Raw genomic sequence first — 27,886 nt, 5'->3', positions numbered from 1 at the left:
TTGTAAAATCCCATAGACCAATCACAGAAAGCGTTACAAATCAGTTACATTTTATCGCAAACCTTCAAGATGGCTAGTGACTGTGCCGTCCGATCTGGGAATGGCTCGATACATCATGTGAAAAATGGTAAAACTAACGGATTTCATCACCATAAAAATGGACACAATACTAATGGAAAGAACGGAGATTCTCAAAAGGTAATTCTTACGTTTGTCCGATATTTAGATTGCGTAACAAGAATCTTACAGCAAGTTTTGGGTGTGGGACTCGTGCTCATATGACAGTGTGTACAAATATTTCCATGACATTCGTGCTTTTTATTGGATCTATTTTTTAAGTTTTCTCATATTCGACAGCAAAATATCCAACAATCAAATTTATAGTTGTAGCAGTTGCATTCCCTTTTGCAACTTTGAAAACATTACCACAACAAATTCTTAACCACGCCCACTGATCATGCCAGAAAATGCAGAGTTACGTCCCCTACAAATCTGTTGTCAAGCGATTAAGTAAACATTTACTGTTGTTTATGTATTGATGCTTTGAGGTCAAGAAATGTGACTTTTGTGAAGCATGTTATGTAAATTAAAATTTTAATTAACATGTTGATGATTAATGCTTTGAAATCCTTGAGATTATGATTTCATTAAAGATATGTTATGCTGGTGAACATCACCAGATTAGATAGATCTACTAAAGTTGACTGGAAGTTAAAATATCTGATATGGTTGACTTACTTTCATTTTATAAGGTACCTGTATATATAATTGTGTTTACATTGCACCATAGTAATGCTGGACAATTTGCATATTATGAAATCATGATCAGAGGTTAAAATTAAATTTTTTTACATAACAGCTACAGTATGTTTCAATAAGATTTGTATTTATATAGTTACAATGTATGTGGTAATTATAAGAAGACGGTGAGCTTTAAATCTGAAAAGACATTTATAAAGTTCACTATTTCACACACCAACAAATGCATGTATAAATTTATATGTTGCTTTTATCATTACATGGAATATATATATTTAGTCTAAAGAAAGTTTTTATTGTGTTAATATAATAAAAATTGAAACCTATGGATTTTTCATTTTTAAAAGGGGCGAGTAGTGACTGTAACAGGCTGTATGTAATGATATAGACGCCTTCTAGCTTCAGGCTAGAGTGAATTTCCCTTTAGCCCAGTCGGTAAAGCGACGAACCAGTGATTATAAGGGGTCCCTGGTTTGAACCCGGCTGGCGGAACACTATACTCGTCCTGTCACAATATTGCTTTTAATATATATACATGTACTACTATACAATTATAGTAATTACATTATATAATGTATAAGCCTTGCCACCTTTTGAACAATCGTGCATTGGTGGGGAAGATGGATATGAGGGTAGTATTTCCTGATATGATGTTAAGGTACTATATAGATGTATCGGTATATGATTTTCTTATCTCAATATGGGATAGAGAAGGTGATTCCTTCAGGTCTGATGTGGTGAAGCTAAGAGAGTATGATTTATTCGCAGATGAGTATGAAGGTATTTCCTGATTGGTTGAAATAGGATAGTGATGACAGATTTCTTGATAGGATGGATAATTTCCTGTGGGTATAAATATATGAGGATATGCTTTTTTGATTGATCAATAAGGATATCATTTTCTGATGGGTTTGAACCACTGGATGGTATGATTTACTTTATATATGCATTAACATTCCCTAATATAATTCACCAGGTATTTGTTTACTGACTTTGACAATTCTATTTGAACAGAAACCAGACTGGCGAGATGATTTCTGGGAATCCTTTGAAGAAACTCCCATAATTGCTGCTATTTACACATATTTCTGCTTTGGACTGCTTGTGGTATTTGGGCATATCCGTGACTTGTTAAGAAATATTGGACTAGAAAAAATAAAATCATGCACAGAACCAAAGTTACCTGTAAGTAATGTGTGCAACATATTGTGGAATATTATTCTGTGTTGTCAGAAGCTTTTGCAGGTCATTATCTAGCTGCCTGTTCAGACCATTAATGGTAATACTGATTTTAAAAAATAAAGTTTATTTATGGAAATTCCTTTTGATGTATCAAAATCTTCTTTAAGAAGTTGTAAAAACTATTTCCAATTAAATTGAAGGAAAATCTTTTTAGAAAACACATTGGAGATTACAGTATATTGACATCACATAATTATGACACAGGCCCCATATATACTTAAATTTTTTTGTAAAAATATATTTAATACAGGGTTTCGTTCCACTGTATCAAAGCTGGGAGAGTTTTTACACAAGAAACATTTATCGCCGGATCCGTGACTGCTGGAACAGGCCTGTAACGAGTGGTGCAGGAGCTACATTAGATGTTGTGGAAAGGTTTTCCAATGACAACTTCTGGAACTTTACGTATGTATACATATATTCAATGTAGATAAATATCGCCTCATTCTAATTTTGAAACAAAACTGAATTTGAATTCTGGTTCCAAGGTCATCAACAAATTTCTGCGTAGGTTTAGCTAATGAAAAATTAAATTAATCCTTAGAATGTTATCTGTCATTGGAAAAGTTGTTTCATGATCATAATCACATACTTTCAGGTAGGAAACATCATCTTCTGACAGACTATACCTGTTTTATGTGTTACAGTAATTTTTTGACTTTGCTTGAAGATGAGAAGAATCTTTATTAGAGTCTTCCTTCACCTATATGAGCTAGGATTTACAGAGAATGTAATTTCAAATTTGCATCAGCACAAAGCTACAATCATTATTTAAGAAAATTCATATATTAAGAATAATTAAGTTGATATAAATATGATTAAAAGGACATACCAGTAGTTATTGTTAATACAGTCTAACCTTCTATAAATTACACATGCAATGAGCATTTATCGGAGACTCATCAACTCCATTTGGTATAATTTACTATATAATTGACTTATACATAAAGGGCACCTGTCTATAAGACTTTTATGTTATGTTCCTGGCCTTTGGTGTCCTTTATAGACAGGTTTGACCTTTACTAATGAAGAATACCAATTTCACCACTTTGCAGAGTTAGTTTCATACTGACTGTTTTGTCTTTTACAGAACCACAGGTAAAACACATAATGTAATAAACCTTGGATCCTACAACTACCTTGGATTTTCTCAAAATTATGGCCCATGTGCAGATGCTGCCGAGGAATCTACTAAAAAATATGGCATGTCATTTTGTAGCAGTCCTCAACATTTAGGTAAGATGGAAGTTGTGTGTACTATTGACTGATTGGACTTTATGTTTCGGTAGGTTTTGATGAAGGTTAGATGTAAGTTGTGTGTACTATTGACTGATTGGACTTTATGTTTCGGTAGGTTTTGATGAAGGTTAGATGTAAGTTGTGTGTACTATTGACTGATTGGACTTTATGTTTCTGTAGGTTTTGATGAAGGTTAGATGTAAGTTGTGTGTACTATTGACTGATTGGACTTTATGTTTCGGTAGGTTTTGATGAAGGTTAGATGTAAGTTGTGTGTACTATTGACTGATTGGACTTTATGTTTCGGTAGGTTTTGATGAAGGTTAGATGTAAGTTGTGTGTACTATTGACTGATTGGACTTTATGTTTCGGTAGGTTTTGATGAAGGTTAGATGTAAGTTGTGTGTACTATTGACTGATTGGACTTTATGTTTCGGTAGGTTTTGATGAAGGTTAGATGTAAGTTGTGTGTACTATTGACTGATTGGACTTTATGTTTCGGTAGGTTTTGATGAAGGTTAGATGTAAGTTGTGTGTACTATTGACTGATTGGACTTTATGTTTCGGTAGGTTTTGATGAAGGTTAGATGTAAGTTGTGTGTACTATTGACTGATTGGACTTTATGTTTCGGTAGGTTTTGATGAAGGTTAGATGTAAGTTGTGTGTACTATTGACTGATTGGACTTTATGTTTCGGTAGGTTTTGATGAAGGTTAGATGTAAGTTGTGTGTACAGAGGATTCCGCTTATTTGCATAGGTCATTTTCCAGAAGAAAATATGCAAATAACCGGAGTATTCGAATAGGCGGAGATGACATTTTGCACCTCCGTTTGACCCCACACATATGTAGATCAATGTGAATAGGCAAATAGATATCGTTTCGTTTACTTGATAAATACGTTAATTATTTACACTTAAAACGAACAACAAGTAATTATTTTCGAAGTTGTAAATCGATTTTAATAGTTTAATAACAAAAAATATTCCAATATTAGATTCTTGTTTACGTTAAGATCGACACGTGAATATTTGAGAAACAGCTAAACGATCGATATCAAATGCAATTAGATTCTACTAAACAGGATTGGATTTGTGTCTACATTTCTGAACCTAAATAATAAACAAATTTACGTACATTTGCCTGGCAAAATGAACTTACGATCGTGATTAAACTTCAAAGTGCCGATCAACTAGTAGTGTTGTTTTTACACATGTAAGCTTAGGCCTATATGAATTCGAAAATGGCGGCAGGTGATGAAGCCATGCGTTCACTCGACCTAAATGTGTTTTGAGAATTCTCCCTGTATTGTTGATCTATACGGCGAATAGCTTGATAACATTTCAGAAATTAATGCATATTCATGATCAAGTAGCAATGAAACAACGTAGCAATTATCTTTTGTATCCTAAGCTTACATAATGTACGAAACTTGCGGTAGTCATTGCACGCCGACTTTGCATGCTTTTATGTCTCGTTCAACGAGACGCTTGATACGCACATGTCTGTCGTAGTCAACAAGACTCTGGTTGAACGAGACTACTCATGAATGGCAATTGTTGTAAGGAAGCATGGTTTCTCCAACCGATCGCGAACTAAGGTACGTTACGTTAATAAATAAACATATTTGAAAGTGCAAGTGCTTTAATTAGATGTTTGAGTCAGTGAATATACTAAAGTTATGATCAACCGCTGCTGATGTAAATCGTAACAGCGTCGAATACCTTTGCAGATTCATGCATAAAATAACAAGCCATACGATAACGTTAATCTGTTACCAGGATGATTTCTAGTAAAAGCGAAGTATCTTGAAACATATATCGGCGAATTTCGCTAAAAATATATTGCAAAATTGAAAAATATTCGATTTTATTTTTAGAATTTCCCAAATATTTTATTCAAATAACCGGAGGTCATGTAAAAGTCTATGCAAATACACGGAGTTGAAAAACAAAGATAAAGAAGGAAAAAATCGGGACCGCAGAATTTTATGCAAATAACCGAAATATTCGAATAACCGTTATTCGATTATGTGGAGTCCTCTGTACTATTGACTGATTGGACTTTATGTTTCGGTAGGTTTTGATGAAGGTTAGATGTAAGTTGTGTGTACTATTGACTGATTGGACTTTATGTTTCTGTAGGTTTTGATGAAGGTTAGATGTAAGTTGTGTGTACTATTGACTGATTGGACTTTATGTTTCGGTAGGTTTTGATGAAGGTTAGATGTAAGTTGTGTGTACTATTGACTGATTGGACTTTATGTTTCTGTAGGTTTTGATGAAGGTTAGATGGAAGTTGTGTGTACTGTAGGTTTTGATGAAGGTTAGATGTAAGTTGTGTGTACTATTGACTGATTGGACTTTATGTTTCTGTAGGTTTTGATGAAGGTTAGATGTAAGTTGTGTGTACTATTGACTGATTGGACTTTATGTTTCGGTAGGTTTTGATGAAGGTTAGATGTAAGTTGTGTGTACTATTGACTGATTGGACTTTATGTTTCGGTAGGTTTTGATGAAGGTTAGATGTAAGTTGTGTGTACTATTGACTGATTGGACTTTATGTTTCGGTAGGTTTTGATGAAGGTTAGATGTAAGTTGTGTGTACTATTGACTGATTGGACTTTATGTTTCGGTAGGTTTTGATGAAGGTTAGATGTAAGTTGTGTGTACTATTGACTGATTGGACTTTATGTTTCGGTAGGTTTTGATGAAGGTTAGATGTAAGTTGTGTGTACTATTGACTGATTGGACTTTATGTTTCGGTAGGTTTTGATGAAGGTTAGATGTAAGTTGTGTGTACTATTGACTGATTGGACTTTATGTTTCGGTAGGTTTTGATGAAGGTTAGATGTAAGTTGTGTGTACTATTGACTGATTGGACTTTATGTTTCGGTAGGTTTTGATGAAGGTTAGATGTAAGTTGTGTGTACTATTGACTGATTGGACTTTATGTTTCGGTAGGTTTTGATGAAGGTTAGATGTAAGTTGTGTGTACTATTGACTGATTGGACTTTATGTTTCGGTAGGTTTTGATGAAGGTTAGATGTACTGGTAATTCTTTAATTACACACAGTACTTTGTGTTAACACTGATTATCACCAGGTATACAATTACAGCATTTAAACTCCTTGTAAGTCAGCTTCTAGAAGTGGACTGATAGTATTGGGAGTGATATAAATGGTTTAATTTAGATAAGATGGCATATTACCAGTATTTATTAGGCATTCAAAATTTGTCATAGGCTTATTTGAGCACGAGTATGCATTGTAATAAAATAAATGTGTATTACAGACAGTTTATCTTTATCTCTTCAGGTTATTCTAAGTTACACAAAGAACTGGATGACCTCGTTGCTGAGTTTGTTGGTGTGGAGGCAGCCTTTACACTTCCAATGGGTTTCGCCACCAACTCCATGAACATGCCATGTCTTGTCAGTAAGGTTGGTACTTCATAACTACCCTGTTATAGAGAAGGAGCATTAGCTTTGGTTTTTAGGTCACCTGACCATAGGTCATGGTGACCTATTGCGATAGCCTTTTGTCCGTCGTCGTCCGTCGTGCGTTAACTTTTTGTTGTGAACACGATAACTTGAGTAAATGTGAACCGAGATTGATGAAACTTTGTATGTAGCTTAACATTAACAAGATCTCGGACGAGTTCGAGTTTCAGGGTTGCTGGGTCAAGTTCAAGGTCACTGCTACTATTTTTAGAAAATCCCTATCAGCACTCTAGCGGCTTCATTCCTTGAGTGATTTTGATCACACTTCACACATAGACAAAGGATCATAATATCTCGGTCAAGTTTGAGTGTGAAGATTGCCAGACTAAGGTCAAGGTCACTGTTACTATTTTTAGATAATTTCTTTGTCAGCACTCTAGCGGCTTCATTCCTCGAGTGATTTTGATCAAACTGCACACAAATACAAAGGACTGAAAAAGTTTTGAGTTTCAAGGTTGCAGGGTCAAGGTCAAGGTCACCGTTACTATTTTTAGAAAATCCTTTTCAGTGCTCTAGCGGCTTCATTCCTTGAGTGATTTTGATCAAACTTCACACAAATTTAAAGGACCATAGTATTTTTGACAAGATACAGTTTCAGGATTGCCAGGTCAAGGTCAAGGTCACTGTTACTATTTTTAGGTCACCTGACCATACGTCATATTGACCTACTGCAATAGCCTATTGTCCATCGTGCGTTAATTTTACTTTGTGAACATGATGACTTGAGTAAATGTTAACCGAGGTTGATGAAACTTTGTATGTAGCCTTATATCAACAAGATTTCGTACGAGTTCAAAAATGGGAATTATTCGACAGTAACGTACTGTTATTGCCCTTTGTTCTAATTTTATCATTGTGCTTGTGAACAAGTTAACTTTGGTAAATGTGAACTGATTTTGATGAAACTCTGTATGTAGCCTTATATCAACAAGATCTAGGATGAGTTTGAAAAAGGGAATTTTTCAACGGTAACTATATTATAGAGTTCATGTCTTTTGTAATAATGCTATTATTGGACCTTGTGTTCTAAAGATATTGTGGTGCTTTATCAGAATTGTGAGTTTTATAACCCTTGGCCTCTTTGTTTGCCCCTGGGGAGGAGGCTAAGTTTGCTATAGTTTATATTGAATACTTCTTGGGTATATTTTGTTTATTTTCTACTGGAAATTGTTCAAACTTTTGATTCACATTATAACCACAAGAGGACATTTTGCTTTTATGTCATTTTGACCCTGTCTCATTCCCAAAGGATGAGGGGTGGAGCCCAGTGGGGTCCAAATGGCTTAAATTTTTAAGTTGAAGTTTCAGTGTTTTCTCATTGCATTTTAATACCACGTGGGGGCCATTTGGAGACATGTACAGCTTTAGAAATACTAAGAATGTTTTATCATTTCATATGTGAATTTTTGCACGAAATACTCTCTTTTTAGCTCACCTGGCCCAGAAACTTCCTTAGGGGAAGGGGATCAGATTTTGCATAAATGGTGACCCTGACCCCCCTGGGGCAGGAGGGGCGGGGCCCAATAGGGGTAATAGAGGTAAATCCTATAAATCGCTACTTGTCCTAGAGTTCTGCATGGATTGCAACCAAATTTGGCCAGAAACTTCCTTAGGGGAAGGGGATCAGATTTTGCATAAATGGTGACCCTGACCCCCCAGGGGCAGGAGGGGCGGGGCCCAATAGGGGTAATAGAGGTAAATCCTATAAATCGCTACTTGTCCTAGAGTTCTGCATGGATTGCAACCAAATTTGGCCAGAAACTTCCTTAGGGGAAGGGGATCAAATTTTGCATAAATGGTGACCCTGACTCCCCTGGGGCAGGAGGGGCGGGGCCCAATAGGGGAATTAGAGGGTAAATCCTATAAATCGCTACTTGTCCTAGAGTTCTGCATGGATTGTAACCAAATTTGGCCAGAAACTTTCTTAGGGGAAGGGGATCAGATTTTGCATAAATGGTGACCCTGACCCCCCTGGGGCAGGAGGGGTGGGGTCCAATAGGGGTAATAGAGGTAAATCCTATAAATCGCTACTTTTCCTAGAGTTCTGCATGGATTGCAACCAAATTTGGCCAGAAACCTCCTTAGGGGAAGGGGATCAGATTTTGAATAAATGGTGACCCTGACCCCCCTGGGGCAGGAGGGGCGGGCCCAATAGGGGAAATAGAGGTAAATCCTATATATCGCTACCTGTCCTAGAGTTCTGTATTGATTGTAACCAAATTTGGCTAACATCCTTGAGGTTAACAGAATTCGTATAAATTTTCGCTTTGACTCCCTAGAGCAGAAAGAGTGGGGCCCAATAGGGGAATTAGAGGTAAATATTCAAATTCCTTCAGAAAAGAAACAATGAACTTGTATTCAGAACATTACTTGGCATTACAAACCAGGTGAGCGATACAGGCCCTCTGGGCCTCTTGTTATATATTTGAAAAGGATCATGCCATATCACCAAATTGCATGTTGGAAACCAGAAGAAGAAATTAATTAGGCTTAACAAGTGATTATGCTTCCCAGTCATTCCTAAATAACACGTCATTAGGTTGCTTTTCGCATTATAAAGTTTGTAATGGAAACAATTGTATGAAAGTAATAAAAAAACCATTGCATTTGTCAGTCCTTGGTGTTACCTTTGCCTAAGGTAAACTTGATGCCAGTGGTGTTACCTTAGTAACAATTATGATTCTTTTAAATCAATTAAGTGAGCTCTATATTGACCTTGTGTCAAAGGGAAACTACTTGCAAAAGCACCTCTCCCCCCTCAAATTTACACAAAGTTGTGATGGGTAACACCACAGACATTTTACCTGGACAGATGATAAATTGGTGGCCATGTATACCAAATAGGTACAATTGCATGTTATATGATGTAAATTACATTGATATTGATATCAGGTAATCGTTATTCATATCAGTTGAATATCATATCAGTAAATTAAGTGTTAATATTAATATATATAAAGTGTTTTTTGTGATTTTTCAACATCAGACAGGTAGCATTCAAATAATGACCCACGTATATTAAATATCTTGACTGATTCATTTGCAGATTTTGGTGAAAATTATACAAAATTTGAATACAAGAATATTCTGAATATGATGATTTTGTTTCGGGATCCCAAACACTCATTTATTTTGTATACTGTTCACAGGGTCCATGGATGATAAAATTAGAAAGAAAAATAACAACCATATGTCAGTTATGATAAATTGTTCCAGTATGCAAATTCATCCAATACCTCATTGCATATAGAGTTTCATCAACATCAATTCATATTTACTTCAGCTTCTGTGTTGAATACAGGAGGGAAAAAATTAACACACCATGTGTTAAAGTCCCTCATAGCTTTTATGTTGGCCCTTAAATGACAAATTACTATTGGATGTCAGGTGACTGTTAAGGCCCATGGGCCTCTTGTTTATTAATGTCTTCCAAGCTTTGAAGTGACATTGTACATTGGGTTCATTGTTGTATATAGTTTATAGAATTGTTCAGAATGTTTGGATGTATGAACCATAATAGCATAGTATGCAAGGTCTTTAACAGGAATGAGTCTTAATTTGAGGATATACATATTTTGTTCAGAACTCAAGCTTTTTCCACTTCCAAGACCTGTATATCTTCAATGGACATGGTTATATTTTGTTGTATTAACCATTTCAGGGAAGTTTGATTTTGAGTGATTCCCTGAACCATGCATCGTTAGTGTTAGGATCGCGACTGACCGGGGCCACCATCAGGACCTTCAAACATAACAGTAAGTATTAAAGAAACCATAATGTCTGTAGCCAGTTATTTTACAGGAAACATTCTTTTATTTTTATCTTTATGAGTTCATACACTGCCATTGTTTGGAAGCTCTAAATCAATTATTATAACCCCCCCCCCACACACACACACACACACACACACACACAACAACACACACACAACAAAGTAAAGGGGGGTATACTGGAATCAGGAATCGGGTGGTCCATCTGTCTGTCTGACACAACTTTCTCCAGCAAACTAAACTAAACTATTTGAGAGGTGTGATGAAATTTGGTACACAGAACCCTGACGTAAAGGGGAGTTGAGTAAACTATGTAGGGTTCTGCAATATCCCCTATTAATGGAGTTATTACTAAATTTGTACAGCAGGGGTATTAGTCGTCCTCTCTGGTGACAGTTCTAGTCAGTAACTTGTTCAACTGGTTCAACTCTCAGTGATTGAGCTTACATGACATCCATACTGTAACACAACTGACATGTTTATGTGGTACTTTCAGATATGGTGGATTTGGAGGACAAACTCCGCACAGCAGTGATTGAGGGCCAGCCCAGAACTCACAGACCCTGGAAAAAAATCCTTATAGTCGTGGAAGGCGTGTACAGGTATTAATCTTTTAAGATATTTTACTAAACATGAACAAATTGGCTTCTACTGAATCATCTGATTTTGATTATTTAGAATTCCTGAAAGCAGCATACAACCTTTTTTAGTAGTTGTTGAATGTTCATGATGATACATACAAAAATGTAGTAAGGGTGTATTTATTGCAGTGTTATTGATGTGTGTAATGTATATAAAGATGACTGATTGATTGTGGTTACCTCTGTTACAGTATGGAGGGGTCGATTATCCGTCTGCCAGACGTCATCCGACTAAAAAAGAAGTACAAGGCCTACATCTATTTAGACGAAGCTCACAGCATAGGTGCACTGGGTCCAAATGGCAAAGGTGTGGTCGACTACTTTGGATTAGATCCCAAAGATATTGATGTGATGATGGGAACATTCACAAAGAGTTTTGGTGCAGCAGGTGGCTATATTGGTGGATCAAAGGTATTACAGTTATGTTACCAAAAATTTAGACAAAACTTATGTGTCACAATTTGTTTCATGCAATAAGAGCAACAAATGATACATGATTTTGTTCTAGCTCACTAACAAGATTAAATGGTTTCACTTTGACTGGTGGAGTTATGGCCACTTGATTATTTCTTTTGTTTCCAAGCAACAACTTACAAATGTTGACCAATTCTCTACAAATATTTTAACAAGGTTGAAAGCTTTGAGGGCATGTCCAATTTTCCAATTTACTTCACATGGTCATATCCCATTGATTTGAAAACATCTTCTCTTTCTGTGCAATAACAAATAATAACCAATTGAATGATTGTCAGATGGTATTTAGTCAGGCTAGGTGGTCACTTAAGCACATGTACCTGTAACATACAAAATACAAAGTCATGAGTGGTACCCGGTGAGTTTGATTGACAGGCACAACTGGCAAACCGTCAATTTCCTTCAAACCCTGTCTTGTCATCAAAATAAAAGGACTCAATGGCTGATCCACAATGTTATTTGATTGGGTTATAGCCCCTTCATTAACAAAACACAATGTGTTTTATTGTTTCTGTGCAATTACTGTAAATCATGTCAATAGATTTACATGAACAGTATTATTTGGCATAGTTATTGAACTTTCATTAACAAAAAAAAATGTTTTCAACTTGTCCCTAAAATACCAGCAAAAAATCCTGTTTAACTAAAGTTTGGCAACAATATCAAATTCCTATAGAGCCATGTAAGCATTATTTGGTGGCATTATGGTGCAAGAGTATGTACTTCAAGCAGCTGATGTAGATCCTTCAAAATAAAAAGTTCATTATAAAAATGAAAATAGCAGTGTTGTTATCTTTCTTTGCAGAAACTGGTGCAACATCTACGCGTGAATTCTCACGCTGCAATTTATTCCACATCAATGTCCCCATGTGTCCTGCAGCAAGTCATATCTTCCATGAAGATTGTAATGGGACGGGATAACACACTTGAAGGTAACTATAGACACAGTCTTCTTTTCAGATGTGAATTTTAAGCTCACTGAAACTTTTTAAACTGCCTAGATATTTGACTGATATACCTGGAAGGCGATAATCGAAAAGAATTAATTAATAAGTATTCAGATATGAATAACTGTTTTGTTTCTACATTCTGTTTAAAAAAGTACATAATCGGTGTGCAGAGGGCATATATAGACTTTGTCTGCGGCCCAATCCATGTGAAATCTTATCTTGGATTTAATAAAATATTTTGAAAAGAAAAAAAAACCAATGGTTTAACAAGTAACAAAATACGATCTGATTTGATTACAGGAAAAAGAAAAATTCAACAACTGAAGTGGAACACCCGGTATTTCCGACATCGCCTACATAAGCTGGGCTTCATCATTTATGGAAACAAAGATTCCCCTGTTGTCCCACTCCTTATGTTTATGCCTACAAAAGTCGCGTAAGTAATTATAACCAATTGCTGTACAAGTTTTATTGTGTAATAACAGATATTTAAACATTATTCTCGATAACTTTTTGGGTTATGAAGTCATAGAAAAAAACGGAAGGACATTCTTCCGTCTATGAAAAAGAATGTCCGCCCGTTTTTATATATATCTCAGAAAGTACTGAAGGGATCTGTCTCAAATTTCATATGTAAGTTCCCTAGAGCCCTAGTTGTTCATACATGTATTGCTTTTTGGACCAATTAGGTAACAAGATGGCCCAACGGCCGCCATTTTTGATTTTGTTGGTTGAAGGTTGTTACTGCTATATCTCAGGAAGTACTGAAGGGATCTTTCTCAAATTTCATATGTAGGTTCCCCTAGGACCCTAGTTGTGCATATGTAATGCATTTTTGGATCACCTGGCCCGAAGGGCCGGTGAGCTTATGTCATGGCGCGGCGTCCGTCGTCCGTCGTCCGTCCGTCCGTCGTCCGTCGTCCGTCCGTCAACATTTCCTTTAAATCGCTACTAGTCATAGAGTTCTGCATGGATTGTAACCAAATTTGGCCACAAACATCCTTGGGGGAAGGGGAACAGAACTTGTATAAATTTTGGCTCTGACCCCCCCGGGGGGAGGGGCCCCAATTGGGAAAATAGAGGTAATTCTATAAATCGCTACTTGTCCTAGAGTTCTGCATGGATTGTAACCAAATTTGGCCACAAACATCCTTGGCGGAAGGGGAACAGAACTTGTATAAATTTTGGCTCTGACCCCCCGGGGGCAGGAGGGGCGGGGCCCAATAGGGGAAATAGAGGTAATCTTATAAATCGCTACTTGTCCTAGAGTTCTGCATGGATTGTAACCAAATTTGACCAGAAACATCCTTGGGGGAAGGGGAACAGAACTTGTATAAATTTTGGCTCTGATCCCCCGGGGGCAAGAGGGGTGGGGCCCAATAGGGGAAATAGAGGTTAATCCTATAAATCGCTACTTGTCCTAGAATTCTGCATGGATTGTAACCAAATTTGGCCAGAAACATCCTTGGGGAAGGAGAACAGAAAATTGTATAAATTTTGGCTCTGACCCCCTGGGGGCAGGAGGGGCGGAGCCCAATAAGGGAAATAGAGGTAAATCCTGTAAATCGCTAATAGTCATATAGTTCTGCTTTGATTTTAACCAAATTTGGCCCAGAAACATCCTTGGGGTTAACAGAATTTGTATAAATTTCAGAAAAGAAACAATGAACTTGTATTCAGAACATTCTTAGGCATTACAAACCAGGTGAGCGATACAGGCCCTCTGGGCCTCTTGTTTAATGCATTTTTGGATCGAGCGGTCAACAATATGTCCGACTGGCCTTTACCTTGACTTTTGATAGTTAAAGTTTGTTACCATATTTTTTAGAAAGGTCTGAAAGGATCTTTCTGAATTTTCATATGTAGGTTCCCCTAGGGTCCAAGTTGTGCATATTGCATTTTGGGACCAATCGGTCAACAAGATAGCCAACCTGCTACCATCTTGGATTTTGATAGTATATGATTGTTACCGCTATTTCTCAAAATATACTAAAGGGATCTGTCTCAAATGTTATATATAGGTTCATCTATGACCCTAGTTGCACATTTTTGGATTTTGATAGTTGAAGTTTGAAAAGCAGAAAACAGATCCTTCTTTCAATTGTCATACATAGATCATTCTTTGGTGGGCGCCAATATCCCTTTGGGATCTCTTGTTTAAAAATGATTTAAAAATTAATGTTGAGATTTCTGAAATATTATCCCTGATATCTTTTGTTCACATTTCTTGCATAGAAATCTAATTTGTCTGGCCAAATTTACAGATGTTGTTTTCAGTTGTATAACTGTATTCACTATTGTCTAACTATTAAACCTTTTTGATGTACAGAGCATTTGCCCGTATGACTCTGGACAGAGGCCTGGGGGTGGTGGTGGTAGGTTTCCCAGCCACACCTATCACTGAATGCCGAGCTCGATTCTGTGTATCAGCTGCTCACAGTAAAGAACAGCTGGACAAGGTAATTACAGTTATCCTGGCCAAAGGATATTAGTGATTAAAAATAATCATATCTGTGGATTAAAATTAAATTTTCACATACCATGATCTACATGTACAAGGACACATGGTTTATCAGTTTCTAATTGTTTCACTGACTTAATTTTTACAAACACTTTCATGTATTGCAAAATATTGAAAATATCAGACCCACTAATCCAGATATTTGTTATATTTATATATACCTAATGTGCAAGTCTTTATTTGGTTTTAAACATTGCAATGATAGCAATTAAATAAATAAGAAACATTTCTAGGAAACTAAGTACTTCTGTATATTTATGTATAGGTGGTTAAAGATATAGATACAAATTGAACTGTTGATGAATACAAATTGAAATGTTGATGGTTATTTAACTGTTGATTGATTGGTTGATACCAAAATGCTTGTGTTTTCCAGGCCTTGAAAGTTATCGATGAATTAGGGGATGTTCTTGGCCTCAAATATTCCACAATGGCTGTGCCACCACACGATGAAACAGACATCAAACTTATTGAGGTAAACAATCAGTTATATACATTCAAAAAATGGCTGACAAGCAGCCATCTTGGAATTTCGCAATTAATTTTGTTCTCGCTATGTAGATTTCATACACAGTGCAGATGTTATCAAAGTCTTAGAAGAAACAGTAGTAACAGTAGAAACAGTTATCATTATAAAGATTTTACTATTGTCTTTAGATCATCAAGTAAATAATTCAATCTTATCATCTTTCAGTGAGTAAAACTGATCTTGATGTTCCTTCATTACCATCATCGGAATGGAAGATTGGCATGAAAGAGAGAAACAGTTTAATAAAGGGCAGATAAAGCTGTTGCACCTCTCGTCCTCATTCCAGGCCCGAGCAGATCTAAGCCACACAACTTTATGGTTAAAAGATTTTCATTGACGGCAATCATTTCACCCGTTTGATATCATTGATGGAGGATCAGACATTACTATGCCATATGTGTACTTGAAACCAGACGAGACATCCGTGAAGATGTATGTGTCTATGTGTTCAGTTTTTATCAGGGAATGAAAGAAGTGTTATTTTTACATTGTGTAAGTTGGTGACTTGTGCATTTGCCTTTTGAATGTGGATCTGCATGCTTTGATCTATATAAACACACTTTTTCAGTACTAGTTTCATTATTGCTTAGCAGTGTGTTTCACAATGTTTTATACAGATTTTAACAAGACACAATTGTGCTTATTCCTTAAACAAACACTTAAGTTTTGAGAAAAATGAAACTGTTATTATTTTTGAGAGCATGGCTGTGCATGAAAATTAGACTAGAGGTGCTGTTGAGAAAGAGTCAGTTTGCTTGTAAGCTAGTTATGTTTGAAAATGAGGCTGGAGATAATTAAGAAAGAGACTGTTTGAAAATGAGGCTATATTCAAATTTGTTCGAAATATATATGTGAAAGTGTTTGATTTGAGTGTTGGTGATTTTCTTTCTTTTTTCTGAGTGGCATATATATTTCTCCTGATAGGAGTTATCGTGATAGGAGTTATCGTGATACTATAAACATATAATTTTATGTAATTTTATTTTCGTAATCTATATTTCATGCATGTTTGCCATTAAATAATAGTCCAAAGTAAAAGTGTGTCAGCTAGCACACATATTACACTTTAATCCTGTAAATCATACATTGGTTAGGAGTATTTTGTACAACATAATACGTGTATTATATATACTGAACATTTTTGGCGATCTCATTTTTTATGAAGACTGGCCAAATGGACATTAACCAGAATATACATATATATGTATATGTTTTTTTATTTAATTTATTTATCATCTAAGTTATCTGTTTGCAGCTACCAAAATAGAATTATATTTGTGTTGTGTTTGTTTGTTGGGGTATAACCTATAACACATAGATATTTGTACCTCAGTAATATTTATTGATACATCAATGTTGAGATCTGTTGTGACCTTGATAAAGTAACATTCGATATTGATGTTTTGCGACCTTCATTTATTATTGAAGGTCAGAGGCATTTTGTTTTGTTGTTTTATGATAAAAACTAGAATCTTGACCTTACAAAACCATGTGCTTAGGCTGTGGAGTTACTAAGTATATTCTAATCACAAATACCTCTCATTCCTTCCATTCCTTATAATGCTGTTTTCTTCTATTTCACCAAATTTTACTTTGTTATGAACAAGTTATTACATTTTATATAAACATGTACATACAGAATTAGTTATGTTCTCTAGAAAATATGTACATATCTTGTTATTTGGAGACTTGTACAAAATCGGTTATGTTTGGAGAAATCAGATTGTTCTTGCTGCCTGCTTAAGAACATGTACAGAGCTTGTTTTGTTTGCTTGGGGCTATGTACAAATTTGTTAACGTTTGTTTGCATTTGGAAATTTTTAAAATTAATCACCTTTGTTGAAGAGTGTGTACAAATTGTTTGTTTGGAGAATCTGTACAAAATCAATTGTTTTTGAATATGAACAAAATTAGTTAAAAAATATTTGCTTTGATACAAACTAAGTAATGTTTGTGTGGCAACATGTGTAAACTACGAAGTATTCTAAAGTACTCGGTAATTTCTTGATGTCCTGTCCTTCAGACTTGATTTGTGGCTGATTTACCTCTAATTGGTCGAGATTGTATACATGTATATATTACTTCTTTTTCTGTAGGATCAGAGTAACCTTTTTGAACTTCATCACTGAGATTTATCTGTAATTGGTTCATCTTGTTTTATATAGTTTTGACAACAAAAATGTGTGATGAAAATCTACCACTAGCCCTCCATTTTTGGGATGCTAGTTTGAGGTTAACTTGGGTCAGTTTCCAGGTTCTGGTCATCAGTTGGTAGTTTTTCTGCAGATATTCTGGTTTTCTTCCTTTTCTCAATCTGACACATTCCTGGCTGTCAAAATGACGATAAAACAAAGGCAATCAAAGATTTACTGATCAAATATATTTTTCACAAGTTTTACTTTTCAGAATATGTACTTATATTATAAACCAACTGATCAGAAGATAACTTATATTATAAACCAACTGATCAGGCAGATAATGTATTTAAGAAGTTCATGTCTATTTAAGATATACTAGTTTGTAGCTCGATCATCAACTTCGCTAGCCAAGGGTATTAAGTCCGATTCTCTTCCTACTACCCTTGGCATATCTCACTTCAGAACAGGTGCTTTGCTTTCAAATTCTGATTGGATGGGGCTAGGTTCTGGCGACCAATGAAAACGCAGCTTTGATATACCAACAAAACTGAGCTGAAGCGATAGTATAGTGACCTACATTTGTATAATGGGGCATCAGGCATGTCATGCCTGTCAACATCAACTCCTATCGAAGTTATATTACTATCTATTTCATCAATTAGATGTTTTATACCAGCTAAGTGAACATCTTGGTGACGTTGCTCTCAACAGTTTGGAAAGTACGTGTGTGGTTTATGTTTCACAAATTAAACAATTAAAAGATATACTACGATCTCGTTACAAAATTGGACATTGCAGAACTTCTGCATAAAACACAAAAACTGGTGTTCGAACTTACTAATAAACAAATGACTCACTCACATGTTCATCTTTGGTATTTTGAATCTGTCGCAAGCAACACGCGTGTTTCATAGGGTGCTGCCATTTTTTCAACCATACAACAATGGTACGAGCTTTTTAATTGGTTGCTTATTATGTAAATGGAAGGGGCGAAAATTACGGTGATCCAGCAGGTGGCGCAGTGCAGGACCACCCGTTCTGAAGTGAGATATGCCAAGGGTAGTAGAAAGAGAATCGGACAAATACCCTTGGCTAGCGAAGTTGCTCCATTATCTGCTGTGAGTATTGGTGATGTAGTCTTTTTAAGTGTCTTTCAGACATCCATTGTGACTTCTACTTAACCTCTATATGATAACAGCTACTAGGAGTACAAGTTATATTGGCCCATTGATATAACTGCTTTGGTATCTAAGTAGATCGAGATGGAACGTAAATAATTCAAAATGCACTTCAGCACATTACTTTTAATAGATGCTGTATGACTTTTCTGGCTTTTTATCCAATCACATTTGAGAGGTATTGTTAGTTCTTTGTTGTGAGCTGATTCGAGGGAAGTTTATTATTTGTACTTAGGATGGACTGAATATATATGTATTTTGTATAATCTCCTATTTTATGGGGGACAATTTGGTGGGTTGAAAAGTTTGCTGCTGTTCACTATGCTGATGATAAAGGGTAATAGTTATCTGTATTGGATGTAATTTCCCTATCTAATTTCAGATAGCTTTTTAGTTTGAACTGCATGTGTGGGGTTTGTTCTATAATGTAAACAAGTGTTTATTCCTATATTTTCATAAGGCAGAGATCCATCATTAATCCATGTAGGAACTCATAGGAAAGTCTAAGAATTAAAGATGAATTACTTTCTGTTAATCCATTCTTGTCAAAATACAGAAACTCAGGTTAGGGATGCAGGCCTATTGGAACTCTTGTATGCTTATCAATCCCATTTATCTTTTTGATGTGTTGCTTGTCACACTTGCATACTGATGTGGTTTTACTGATGTGGTTTTCTGCTAAAAAAACCTTTACGATTCCTGCCATGTAAGTCTGAGTTGTGTTAATCCATGTGATAAATAAGAATCAAAATTTTAAAATATTTGTAACAGCTTTTGTATAAACTTAAAAAATTTCATATCACTATTCATAATGACATGACGTTAGTCTTTTGAAAGAGCATCATACTAATTTTTTATCAGTGCATAATTCAAGCCATTTAGTAATTTTACCAAGTCTATCTGACTATAAGCCTGTTGATTATATTCTACCTGGCTATATATAGACGTCTTGATATACAGTTATCTGCTCTTGTTAGTGAGTATTGATTTTACCCGATACATAAACACTTATGTGAATGATTGTGTTATTTTCTCTCTTGTTTGTGATGTTATAATTACTTACAAGAAAAATGTAATACTTGCTCTTAAGATTAGTAGATAAATCTGTATAGCATTATGATTTTGATAATTGCAGTTCAGTAAAATATACTTGCTAATTTCAAATGCCCAACCCTCTTATTTACAATAGATTTTATATAATGCACTTCCTTGGTATATACTAGGATTCTGTTAATAAAGATATCTTAAGACTGGTAAGAAGAGTAGTCAACATTTAGTTTTAAAATGTTACATTTGTTTTTTGTATTTCAATGTTTATTTTTTTTATTATATTGATTTCAAAGCAAAAACTGTATGTTATTAAAATTTCATATACCAGATAATAATGTATAAAATAAAATTGTACTTACTGCATTGAAGAAATATATATTCATGATATCATATGTTTAAAACACAGTTGCCTGCAGATTTATTCTTTAATAATTGCATATTCATTATATAATATGTTTAAAAACACAGTTGCCTGCAAATTTATATTCTTCAAAATAATTATGAAATATGTCAGTAAGTTTTCACCATAAATGATAAACGTCATTTAAAAGTCCATGCTTCTGACATCAGTGTTGTGTATTGTACAAATGTAGTTATAGTAACTATGTATTTTGTATATCTTAATAGGTAATACATTTTCAATCACGAAGTGGTTTCATTATTTATATAAAAATATGTAATGCTGATATAACAAAATCTATTTTATATAAATGTTGTTTTTTTATCTTGGAGTTGGCTTAAACAACACTAATATATGTAAATTGCTTGTGATATATTAACACATGTATGAACCTATAGTTGAAATCTCAAGTCCCAATGTTTGTAAAAACCATAGAGTTTATTAACCTCCATAGCTTCCACAGTAGTTAAAGGTGGGTTCCTGCATATTTTTGACTTACAACTTTGATTTTCTAATCATTAAATTATTGATAACCAAATTTGATGTAGGATATATAACAATGCATAAAATCAAACTAATACAAATGTACATGTCATGTTTACTACTTGCTACTATATTTTTCCAAACATGTACATGTATATCTTTGTTTAGGAATAATTCTTAACCATATAAAGTTGCTTATTATCAGTGAATTGATTAGAATAGAAAATCTATATCTTTGCTTGCAGATGACAACAGAAATTATTCATTTTCGCAATGCTGAAAAATACATCAAAAATATGCGAGAACCCACTTTCAGTTTTAATGTAAACCTACTTTAAATAAAACTAAAACTTGGATATTTAAACCATCACTACTGAATTATTGACAAAAGTCCTTTTCAGTAACCAAGTGTTTTCTGATCAGTAAAAACCAAATCTTAATTTCCTTCTTTTATGAAACCAAAGATTTTTCAAAGAACAACAACTTCGTCTGTTATATACAATGTATACTTTTTGTACTTTTATATTCTGATATCTTGGTTATTGAAAATGCATAGCCTGGTAAGTTGTGTTATTTTTTTTTTAGTTTGTGCATTTAAAGTAATAGTTATGTTAAATGTGTTTTTTTCTGAACTGGCTAGAATCTCTTTGTAGATAGTCCCTGATAATTATTTCCCCTTGGTGTTAAGAATGTTCTATTCTTAATGGGTCTAGCTTGAAGTCCGAGTACAGAGAGTTGCCATGAAGTCGGGGTTCAGTTGACACAAAACCATTTAATGACATAACTTGTTGTTGCTGACAGTAAATAAAATTTCCAGAGAGGAATTTGAAAAGAAATCATTTGTTTTCTTTTGAAATCTTCAAGAAAATGCTGTTTAATTGAGAAGTGTTAACTCTAGCGCAGTCACTTATTAAAGAATATGATGGATCTGGGCCAGGGGACAAAACCCAGAGCCTTCCTCATAGGGGTGAGCACTCAAGAGAAGGCAAAATGTAAGGTGGTGTCCAGGGAGACGTGAAAAAAAAAAAATCCTAAATTGATCCGCATGAAATCGAGGCATCGGGTACAATCCTAATGCCCTATCTTCAGGACTAAGCAGGGATGAAACTACAACTTATAGACCATGATTTATCTCGGTCAGTCGACAAAACCAAGAGCCTTCTCCTCAGAGGTGTGCTCAACTTAGGGCCAAAATTGAGGCAGTGTCAAGGAAGACATCAGGAAGAAACAAGAGATCCCAAAGGGATCTTGGCACCCACCAAAGAATTGTCTATGTCTGAAAATGGAAAAGGGATCTTTTCATTGCCTTTCAAAATTTGACAACATACTACATATGAAAGGACCTGTTACAGCTACCATTGAATTTTGCCCACGAGTCAATTTAAATCAAACCCAGGTGCATTCTGAAGTTTATAACAGAGAACCTGTAAGATACCTTTAAAAAAAACAAAAGGCCTCAAGGGCCTAGCCTGTGCTAGGGATGATTTAATGTTGCCCTCCCGAGGTGTACACGAGGGTTCCCTTTTTGGTCCAAAACTATATCAAATTGATGTTCAATTTCGTAAAACGATATCATATTCTCAAGAGTACGTATTTCTGCAAATATTGGCTAAAAACATTTAAGTTAAATTTTTAAGTCTTGAATCCCAAAAATGGCCGAATTTGGGGGCCCTTTTTAGCAATATAATATGTTCACCGAAGTGGTACACCCACTTCTGGTTCTTGTACACCAAAAATATTTTGTGGATCAAGGGATAGAGCCAACACAATTTCTTTTTGTAAAGGTTCTGTAGGTTCCTATATCCTAGCTTGGACACCTTCTGCGCGACCAAGGCGTTGAGTAGATTAAGATGAGAATTCAATCGCAACAAGCCAAGGATGTTGGTGTAATGATTTTATTTCGTCTCGGTTTCGCACAAACATTTGGCTTCATCAGGACTAATATATTGGGATCTTCACCCCTAAAGTACTAAAAATGTGGGCCTTTTTTAATTGTTATCTATGACAGAATACAGGAAACATCACATGACTTAACAGATAACGGTAACTCTATATGCTTAACTTTTTGTGTTCTATTTCAATTTCAACAAATTTTATTGCAAATAATTTTATTGCAAATAATATGTACAAAACAGATATTATAACAACAGGAAATCATAGTAGAAAAAAATAAAAAAAAATCTTATAGTTTCAGATATATATTCTGATATGCATTGCAGTATATATGTTTTTTTCTTCATCACAATTGTCACAGCCATGCAGTAAAGTTTTTGTATTAGAATGCGAGTGGGGAATATTAGAGTTATGTATTTTGGTTCTGAGTGATGATCTTTGTTCATTAAATAAAGGACATATGAAAAGATAGTGTTCGGCTGTTTCATCACCAAGGCCACAAGAACAAATTGGAGAATCTCTCACATGATCGCGAAATAGGTCAGAATTTAGATTGCTAGAGGAATTTCTGAGCTGGCACAGAGTAATATTCATAATTTGAGAACCTTTGTTTATAAAGGTATTTGTTATATCATGTTCCATTTTATTAATGTTAAAAAGGAGTGTTTTAAATTGTGCAACAGTATTAACATTCGATAAGTCAAAGTTTAAAGCGAAAGAGTTAACTGCAATATTCAATTTTGGAATATATGTTGTTTTTTCTTCATTTTTTTGTGTTTTTTGATCAATTTAGGAAAATTTAACACTAGAATTTATGTAAAATGGTGTTATGCATTAACCATAACCTTTATATTTCTTATAAAGATATAGTTTCTTAGATATGTTGATTATTTGATATTCAGGTCTGTTCATAAAAATGTTATTTCATGCAATGAGCATACATGTATGATAAGATAATAGTAGTCCTTGGTTAAATAAATTATTGAATGAGTATTTAAATGGCACCATTTGTAAATAATTCATTTTGAAAAAAATTAAATTAAGCATCTGATTAAAAATCAAACTTCACCATTAAACAGCAAACTTTTTTTATATTGCACTTACAGCTGATCTAATACTGCATCATTTTCCTGGCATCCATGTAGTTCAAATAACTGGTTTTCTGCCCCTCGGTGCTCACTTGCCAAGTCTCCATCGTCATCAGGTGGTCGCCAATTATACTCAGATGTTCCAACCCTAAACCACGGCATCCTCCAGTTGGTGGGTCAGTAGTGGTGGCCAATCCACTACTCGATGGATCCTGACTTTCATTCCAAGTCGCCCTGAAAGTGCCATAACCAGAAAGATGCTTTCTCAGCAGCTTCACCAGTTCTTCTCAAGGCTGATGACATTGCCTTCCCCTGTACTTGTAAATGTTGCAGGAGTTTGTTCGTTGATTGAGCTGGGGACCCCCTGCATCCAACCTCGACTGCCAACAGCCATGCCTTCCATCCTTTCTCTTTGCAGTCTGCTATTAGATCTGCATACTTCAAGTTCTTCCTTTCATGAGCCTCTTCACAATTTTCTTCCAAAGGTACTGGGAGCTCCACTACAATGATAGTTCTGGACTGGTTTGATACCAAAACCATGTCTGGACGTAATGTAGTCACCACTATTAGGAACAAAACCTTCCGTCCAGGTCCACTTTGAGCTCCCAGTCCTATCCTCTATCCAGCAATGGTGTTGTGGCTGCCTTCCCCCGCTCCACTGTTACGCCCTCCCTTACAAAGATCTTTATATTACCAGGTGTTGACTTCGGGCGCTTCCTCCGCCTTTCTTCCTCTACAATGATTGCCAGCTCGCGTAGGACCTTATCGTGATGTCATCTGTACCGCCTTGTGACAACGATGTCTGACACCCTGACAATAGACAATAGACAATAGGCAATGTTTATTAAACCAATCAAGGTCCCGCACGGGGCATTTACATACAAAACATTTATGATTACATAAAGTAGACATCATACAGGACAACTTTTAAAGTGAAAACGCACTTATATGACTAGAAATTCAAGATGTGGGTCATTGATCCCTGGCTCCCACAGAGCTGACATGATGGGTCCTCAATAAGTCTCCACTGATGAAGATTTGCTGGGGACGACATTGTTGAAAGTGTTGCAACCCTAGGTCTTGCCTTTCGCTGCACGTGTTCCCAATTACATCCTGTAGTTCAAGCATACTTTCAGCCTGGTCTACAGAGGTTGATGCTGGCCTCTTTCTTCCTGTCCTTGTCTAGACATTCTGCTCCGCTGACTTTTCCACCCAAGGAGTCTCGCAATGTCATGGCTAGACGACATTTCGCTACCTTGAACTCCTCTATTACGGTGGCTGGTAATTGTAGTTGGTTAGATTTCCCATACAATCCTACGGAAGTAAATCTTGGGACTCCTAGCCATTAACTGCTAACTGCTCTCTCCAACCCCTCAACTTTCGTCAACCTCATAGATCGAGCCACATCAGCCTTGGCAAAAATGTTGGTATATCCAAGCTTAATCTGTTTCGTCCCAGGGGCGAAAAGTCGCTTTAATCAACCTTTTTCGTCTTTTCGCCGCGAAAAGACCTGTGAAAAGTACAAACACGAAAAGACGAAAGTGATACACGCTAATTAGCGACTTTGATTCTCGTCTTTTCGCCTTCAAAATTCTCGTCTTTTCGTCTTTTCGTCTTTTCGCCCGGAAAAGACGAAATTTAACAAACCTTAATTTTCGTCTTTTCGTCTTTTCGCCCCGAAATTCACACCAGAATTTTGTTTAGGAATAATTCTTTACCATATAAAGTTGCTTATTATCAGTGAATTGATTAGAATAGAAAATCTATATCTTTGCTTGCAGATGACAACAGAAATTATTCATTTTCGCAATGCTGAAAAATACATCAAAAATATGCGAGAACCCACTTTCAGTTTTAATGTAAACCTACTTTAAATAAAACTAAAACTTGGATATTTAAACCATCACTACTGAATTATTGACAAAAGTCCTTTTCAGTAACCAAGTGTTTTCTGATCAGTAAAAACCAAATCTTAATTTCCTTCTTTTATGAAACCAAAGATTTTTCAAAGAACAACAACTTCGTCTGTTATATACAATGTATACTTTTTGTACTTTTATATTCTGATATCTTGGTTATTGAAAATGCATAGCCTGGTAAGTTGTGTTATTTTTTTTTTAGTTTGTGCATTTAAAGTAATAGTTATGTTAAATGTGTTTTTTTCTGAACTGGCTAGAATCTCTTTGTAGATAGTCCCTGATAATTATTTCCCCTTGGTGTTAAGAATGTTCTATTCTTAATGGGTCTAGCTTGAAGTCTGAGTACAGAGAGTTGCCATGAAGTCGGGGTTCAGTTGACACAAAACCATTTAATGACATAACTTGTTGTTGCTGACAGTAAATAAAATTTCCAGAGAGGAATTTGAAAAGAAATCGTTTGTTTTCTTTTGAAATCTTCAAGAAAATGCTGTTTAATTGAGAAGTGTTAACTCTAGCGAAGTCACTTATTATAGAATATGATGGATCTGGGCCAGGGGACAAAACCCAGAGCCTTCCTCATAGGGGCGAGCACTCAAGAGAAGGCAAAATGTAAGGTGGTGTCCAGGGAGACGTGAAAAAAAAAAATCCTAAATTGATCCGCATGAAATCGAGGCATCGGGTACAATCCTAATGCCCTATCTTCAGGACTAAGCAGGGATGAAACTACAACTTATAGACCATGATTTATCTCGGTCAGTCGACAAAACCAAGAGCCTTCTCCTCAGAGGTGTGCTCAACTTAGGGCCAAAATTGAGGCAGTGTCAAGGAAGACATCAGGAAGAAACACGAGATCCCAAAGGGATCTTGGCACCCACCAAAGAATTGTCTATGTCTGAAAATGGAAAAGGGATCTTTTCATTGCCTTTCCAAATTTGACAACATACTACATATGAAAGGACCTGTTACAGCTACCATTGAATTTTGCCCACGAGTCAATTTAAATCAAACCCAGGTGCATTCTGAAGTTTATAACAGAGAACCTGTAAGATACCTTTAAAAAAAACAAAAGGCCCCAAGGGCCTAGCCTGTGCTAGGGATGATTTAATGTTGCCCTCCCGAGGTGTACACGAGGGTTCCCTTTTTGGTCCAAAACTATATCAAATTGATGTTCAATTTCGTAAAACGATATCATATTCTCAAGAGTACGTATTTCTGCAAATATTGGCTAAAAACATTTAAATTAAATTTTTAAGTCTTGAATCCCAAAAATGGCCGAATTTGGGAGCCCTTTTTAGCAATATAATATGTTCACCGAAGTGGTACACCCACTTCTGGTTCTTGTACACCAAAAATATTTTTGTGGATCAAGGGATAGAGCCAACACAATTTCTATTTGTAAAGGTTCTGTAGGTTCCTATATCCTAGCTTGGACACCTTCTGCGCGACCAAGGCGTTGAGTAGATTAAGATGAGAATTCAATCGCAACAAGCCAAGGATGTTGGTGTGTGATGATTTTATTTCGTCTATCGGTTTCGCACGAACATTTGGCTTCATCAGGACTAATATATTGGGATCTTCACCCCCTAAAGTACTAAAAATGTGGGCCTTTTTTAATTGTTATCTATGACAGAATACAGGAAACATCACATGACTTAACAGATAACGGTAACTCTATTTGCTTAACTTTTTGTGTTCTATTTCAATTTCAACAAATTTTATTGCAAATAATATGCAAATAGATTTGGCAACAGGCAAAGCCTATATTAGCCATCTCCAAACAAATCTGGTATAGTACAATTATCTACGGTGGCTGATTTGTGCCATTTCGTCTTTTCGTCTTTTCGCCCCGAAATGACGAGAATTAAGAAACCTTAATTTTCGTCTTTTCGTCTTTTCGCCCCGAAAAGACGAAATTTAACAACTTTAAATTTCGTCTTTTCGCCGCGAAAAGACGAAAAGACGAAAAGTCAAACACGAAAAGACGAAAGTGATACACGCTAATTAGCGACTTTGATTCTCGTCTTTTCGCCTTCAAAATTCTCGTCTTTTCGTCTTTTCGTCTTTTCGCCCGGAAAAGACGAAATTTAACAAACCTTAATTTTCGTCTTTTCG

General features: G+C 35.6%; 1 protein-coding gene across 1 annotated transcript; it reads left to right on the top strand.

Annotated features, from left to right (window-relative positions):
- The first annotated feature begins 38 nt into the window (after nt 1-38).
- LOC138318657 (serine palmitoyltransferase 2-like) lies at nt 39-21,710 on the top strand. The gene is made up of 13 exons (XM_069261228.1): nt 39-198; nt 1,774-1,944; nt 2,252-2,406; nt 3,092-3,237; nt 6,556-6,680; nt 10,402-10,495; nt 11,007-11,112; nt 11,343-11,562; nt 12,431-12,557; nt 12,876-13,011; nt 14,905-15,034; nt 15,473-15,571; nt 15,791-21,710. The coding sequence occupies exons 1-13, from the start codon at nt 70-72 to the stop codon at nt 15,791-15,793; spliced, it is 1,641 nt and encodes a 546-aa protein (XP_069117329.1). The 5' UTR covers nt 39-69; the 3' UTR covers nt 15,794-21,710.
- The last annotated feature ends 6,176 nt before the right edge of the window (nt 21,711-27,886 follow it).

Source organism: Argopecten irradians, chromosome 3 (assembly GCF_041381155.1).
Source record: "Argopecten irradians isolate NY chromosome 3, Ai_NY, whole genome shotgun sequence".
Taxonomy (NCBI): Eukaryota; Metazoa; Mollusca; class Bivalvia; order Pectinida; family Pectinidae; genus Argopecten; species Argopecten irradians.
This window is presented reverse-complemented; position numbering and strand designations above follow the sequence as displayed.

Bases quoted from the DNA above. Each gene is read 5' to 3' on its own strand.
- LOC138318657 (XM_069261228.1), top strand. From the start codon at position 70: ATGGCTAGTGACTGTGCCGTCCGATCTGGGAATGGCTCGATACATCAT. The intron at 11,563-12,430 runs GTATTACAGTTA...CTTTCTTTGCAG, and splicing joins GCTATATTGGTGGATCAAAG to AAACTGGTGCAACATCTACG. The intron at 12,558-12,875 runs GTAACTATAGAC...ATTTGATTACAG, and splicing joins ACGGGATAACACACTTGAAG to GAAAAAGAAAAATTCAACAA.